At 46.8% G+C, this 5,187-nt stretch overlaps 1 protein-coding gene across 1 annotated transcript in view; it reads left to right on the top strand.

The window, feature by feature from the left end:
• The window catches only part of ARHGAP42 (Rho GTPase activating protein 42), a gene marked incomplete at both ends in the record, with an annotated part of 60,930 nt that extends 55,968 nt beyond the window's left edge, over positions 1-4,962 (top strand). The window contains 2 exons of the mRNA XM_015410658.1: positions 2,834-2,978; positions 4,582-4,962. Coding sequence (XP_015266144.1) covers positions 2,834-2,978; positions 4,582-4,962 — 526 coding nt within the window. The remainder of the gene's footprint in view (positions 1-2,833; positions 2,979-4,581) is intronic.
• Between the last annotated feature and the right edge of the window lie 225 nt (positions 4,963-5,187).

The following is a 5,187-nucleotide window of genomic DNA, read 5'->3' on the forward strand; positions in this document are numbered from 1 at the left end:
TTCAGTACTCATCTCCCACAGCTCACGTAGCAACCGGGCTCGAGAGGATCGCATGAGCACACGAAGCTGCCTTATACTGAGTCAGACTATCAGTCCATCAAATTGAGTATAGTCTGCTCAGACTGGAAGTGACTCTCCAGTATCTCAGGTCTTTCTAGGGTTGCCAAGTCGAAAAATCTACTTACCGGGGGTCTCCCGGTCCGTGGACCATAGAGTTTTCCCTCGGATAACCGTGGTCCGGCCCCCAGTGTGCCCGGCATCATAACGTCACTTCCTGGTGACGCGCACGGCGGGGTGGGGTTCCCCCTGGGGCCTGATCCGGCGGCGGTGGGGAACGGGCCTCTGGGGCAGGGGTTTTCCCGCCCCCCGGGGGGACTTGGGAAGCCTAGGTCTTTCACATCCCCTACTTCCAGATCCTTTACCTGGAGATGCTGGGGACTGAACTAGGGAACTTCTGCATGCAAAGCAGATGCTCCTCCACAGAGCCGCAGCCCCTCCCCAAGGATGGAGAAGAGGACGTTGTGGAGGGACACGATTGCTATCCTTAAGTATTTGAAGGGCTGTCACTTAGAGGAGGGCAGGGAGCTGTTCCTGTTGGCCGCAGAGGAGAGGGCTTGCAAGAATGGGTTTAAATTAAGGGCAGGAAGGTACCACCTGGATATTAGGATTTTTTTTTTTACAGTAAGAGTAGTTCAACAGTGGGATCAGCTGCCTCGGGAGGTGGTGAGATCCCCCTTACTGGCAGTCCCTAAGCAGTGGCTGGACAAACACTTGTCAGGGATGCTCTAGGCTGATCCGGCATTGAGCAGGGGGTTGGACTAGATGGCCTCTATGGCTCCTTCCAACTCTGTGATTCTATGATCTTTTGACTATAATCTGCCTCTCTATAAAATGTGGGTTACACCATACTATCGAAAATCCCAGAGAGTCCTTTGATATGTTAAACACTAACAAATACTCCTGCCTTAACAGTAAATCCCTGCCTATCCTCTAAGGCATACCTATAGTTTTGCTAAGTGTATCTTCGCCGGGAGCGGGGGTTAGATATTTGAAATAAAATAGTCAATGTTTTTTTAAAAAAAACCACTAACAAATACTCCTGGCTTAACAGTAAATCCCTGCCAACTACCTATTGCATACCTATCCTATTATTTACTTGCAAAGAGCTCAAGGCAGTATATAGGGACCCCTTTCTGGTATTTTATCTTCACCACCACTTTGTCAGCTGACAGTCTGAGAGATAGAAAGGAAGTGATCGAAGGTCACTGTCATGATCTGGGCTGTGCTACCAGAGGCCTACTAGGCCCAGAGAGCCTGGCTAGCAGTAGGTGAGGCTGGGCCTACAATTCCCAGAAGCCCCTGGGAGGTTTTGGAGCCAAAATTGTTCAATAGGAAAAGAGAAGGGCTGGGAATAAAAGTTCTGGAGCAGCAGGAAGAGCTGTTCTTTCTTCCAGAGGGCAGAGCCGAAAGGAAGGCTGCTGCAGGGGAGAGACCCTCATCCTGAGGACAGGATGAGTAGTGTAAGGCCACTTGAGATAGTGAGCTAGGGAAAGTATATTTAGACGCATTAGGGCATTTGATTTCTTTTCACCCACTTACTGTTATTATTCTGCACCTTGTTGTTTGACTTCCTATAAAATAAATCTTTTTCTTGTTTCACTCTGCCTCGTCCTCACACCTATTATTCGGCCAAAAGGGAGGTCTGAAGGTCTTGGGAGGGTACTCTGGGCCTTCTCAAGGGAACCTAAATCCAGAGTGGTGGCAGCGTCAGGTGACACCCCACCTGAGCCGTGACAGTCACACAATAAGCTACGATGCCACTTTAACCGCTTACTGGTTCTCTTATAGAAACTAAGTTCCTGTATCATTTTGCCCTAACGCTACTTAGGAATAGTTGAAATACAGATGGAGGCACAATCTAGACACGAGGCTAATCACATCTCTGCTAACAAAAAGGCAACCACACTGTTGGCACCCACCCCAAGCCCCATGTCATAATGCGGTAACATTTCAGTGTTCCCCCTCCCCTATCTTCTTTCATTGGCTGGCAGATAAACAGAGTGCCATGATATTCATAAGTATCATCGGATGTGATTGAGAGGAAAATGTGACTGCTCTTTTTAGTAGTGATTGTGCAATTAGTACCATGTATAGTATGAGTCTTGGTAGCCGCCAGCAGGCAGAGAGAGCTGTCTGGGAGTCTCAGCCCTGTTCACTGGAGTGAACGAATTATTAATACTAACCGTTTCACCTATGATAATATTAGCAATATTCCCTATTACACAGCATTTAATTTTCTTTCTTTCGTAAACCACCAGAGTGCTTGTTCATCCTTTAATTCTCGATTTTTGCATAGCGTCTGTTTCCATGCCCTGTCCTAGGTGTTAATTGCTCAAGGCAATTGCTTTTGGCTACCAGCTTCAGTTTTGGAAAGGAACACATTCTTGCAGCCAGGCTGTGGCTAGATTGATTGACTGCTAGGCATTGAAATAGGCCTTCTGGGAGAGGACAACTGTGGGGTTATTTTTCCCCTTTCTGCTATAAACCTACCCTCTGGTGTTGAATTGTAGGATTTAAAGACCTATTTCCTTGCGTGGAGCCAGTTTCGCTTAGTTTTAGTTTTCCTTTGTGCGAGTGTGTGTGTGTCTCGCCCAGTTGTTTTCGGAGAGAATTGGTGTGGTATACTGATAAAGAGAATAGGCTCAAACCCATGAAATCTCTTGAGAGATCCTAGGTCATACATGCACTCTTACCCTAAAGGGGGAAGTGTAAAAAATACAAATCCTATAAAAAATTCTGAATGATAGAAGTCTTCTTTGCTTGTCACTGGCAGATATTTCACACGGCCCCGGATCCCAACATCCCCCTTCCACAGCCTCAGTCCCGATCAGGGTCAAGGAGGACAAGAGCGATCTGCCTCTCCACAGGCCCTCGCAAGCCCAGAGGACGCTACACCCCATGCCTTGCGGACCCAGACAGTAAGTGGTGTTTAACCCACCAGCATATTCTCATTCCTTGCTCTTGGCAGTTACTTGGATAGTAGCGGAAGGCGGATGCCCTTGTTTTTTGTGATAACAGTACCAATCTCAGCTTTCATTGCTGCTGGCACGTCGTGTTCTGTGGGGCAGATCCAGCGTTGTAACTTGCAAGGTTCTGAGTTTTTACTGAGATTTGGACACCCACCCCCCAAAAAAATCATCTGGGTTTCCTCCAGCCCATAGGGCTGGCTTTGTTTACTTAAGGAAGTCGGGAGAATTCATCCAACACATAAAAATCTGTCTCCGCAGCAGTGGAACCCACCAAGCCAAAATAGCTGTCAGCAAGTTCCCATCCAAGGATGTATGATTGCATCACATGATGGCACTGTGCATATTAGAGGTTTGAGTGGAAAGATCCATCCATATCTAGCACGTGAACTGTTGGTTTCAAGCAATTCTTGTACAACGGTGACATCCCATTTCAGTGCTTTCTTTATTAGAGCATGGAGATCACAGCTGCATTGTCCTTGGTGCTTGGAAAATAAATCTCCTTGGGGGGGAAGCCTGCAGACATTTCCTTTTGTTTGCAGACCTGTTTCTATTAAACAAGAGGTGGTTAATGAGCTAATTAGCCTCCTGAAGCTCCAGCCCTTGGCCCCCGGAAGTCTTGAGTCAACTGTTTTCCTGGTTTTAGAGATTTCACCTGGGGTGATTTCCCACTAGCACTGCTCCGGGCTCACTCTTCCCTTTTGCCTCGATGGTAGGTGTCAATTTCACACAAGTTGCTGTGCAGCCGCATTTTGCCTCGCAGCTTCGTGCGATTTTCCCCGCGTTTACTCAAGCCTGTTTTTTGAGGATTGAGTAGACGCGGGGAAAATCGCACGAAGCTGCGAGGCAAAATGCAGCCCGCAGCAGCTTGTGTGAAATTGACACCTACCATCGAGGCAAAAGGGAAGAGTGAGCCCGGAGCAGCGCTAGTGGGAAATCAACCCCTGGACTCTCCTCCCCAGGGGTGGGGGACGGGATTATGTGGGGTTATGTGGGGGTTTTCTTGTATTCATTTGCAAGCCAACTTAAACTCTATGGCAAAGGGTGGGATCTTAAGATTCTTAAGTACAATGCACATGGCCTAGCTTCAGAACCATCATGGTTGGAACTCTTGCCTTTGCAAATAACCCTGACCTGAAGGGCTGTTTGAGAATTAAAGTGGAGATCCACAGGGTCCTCCTGGGTTCAGTAGCAGATGCTAATTTATATGGCTTCTCTTGAACTTTTATAGAATTACAAAATATTGGGTCTTAATGAAAACGAGCACTGTCCATGCAGAGTGCTTTGGTCCATGAACAGGAGGTGTAGCCCCTAGTAACCAGAAGAATTGGGACCTTTTGTGTGTGTTTTTTTATCATCACTGTTTTATTTAGATTGCTTTTACTGTGTTTTGTATCATTGTTTTATTTATATTGTGTATTCATATTTCTGAGCTGCCTTGCCTTCCACAAGGGAGAAAGGAGGTTAATAAATGATAAGTAATGAATTATAAGTAAATAAGTAAAGTGTAATGTCCCTTTTGAAAAATGGGCTTGTTTTCTTCCAACCCTTCCAGGTGACTCATACAGTAGCAGTCCAGATAGCACTCCCATGGGCAGCATTGAATCACTCTCCTCTCACTCCTCAGAACAAAACAGCACCACCAAATCCACGTCTCCCCAACCCAGGGAGAAAGCAGGAGGAGTTCCTTGGATCGCCTCATCCCCTTCTTCCAATGGGCAGAAGAATTTGGGCCTTTGGACCACGAGTCCCGAATCATCCTCGAAGGAGGATGCAGCGAAAACGGACGTAGAGTCTGACTGTCAGAGCGTTGCCTCCATCACTGGTCCGGAGAATGCATCTCCACCGACGGACCTGACCAAAAAAGGACCATATAGTCTCTCTGGGATGAAAAGATCGGCAGCTTCGTCCGTCAGGTCAATCCCTTCCGCTGAAGGTAAGCTCTGTGTGGCCTGTTGCTAATGGGGACAAGACCCGTATGTGTGCTTACTTTTCATTTAGTTTTTTTGGGAAATGTGTGTGTTTCCTTTCTGTGTTAACAGATATACGAGGCAGCTAACAATAATCCTAAAGAGCAGAATTACAACAATACAAATACTATATTTATTCAAAAGGAATTGGCCCAACACTCTAATCTCATATAGAGTCACAAGATGCCTCA

This window comes from Gekko japonicus, unplaced genomic scaffold (genome assembly GCF_001447785.1).
Source record: "Gekko japonicus isolate JY-2015 unplaced genomic scaffold, Gekko_japonicus_V1.1 scaffold4763, whole genome shotgun sequence".
Lineage (NCBI taxonomy): Eukaryota > Metazoa > Chordata > Lepidosauria > Squamata > Gekkonidae > Gekko > Gekko japonicus.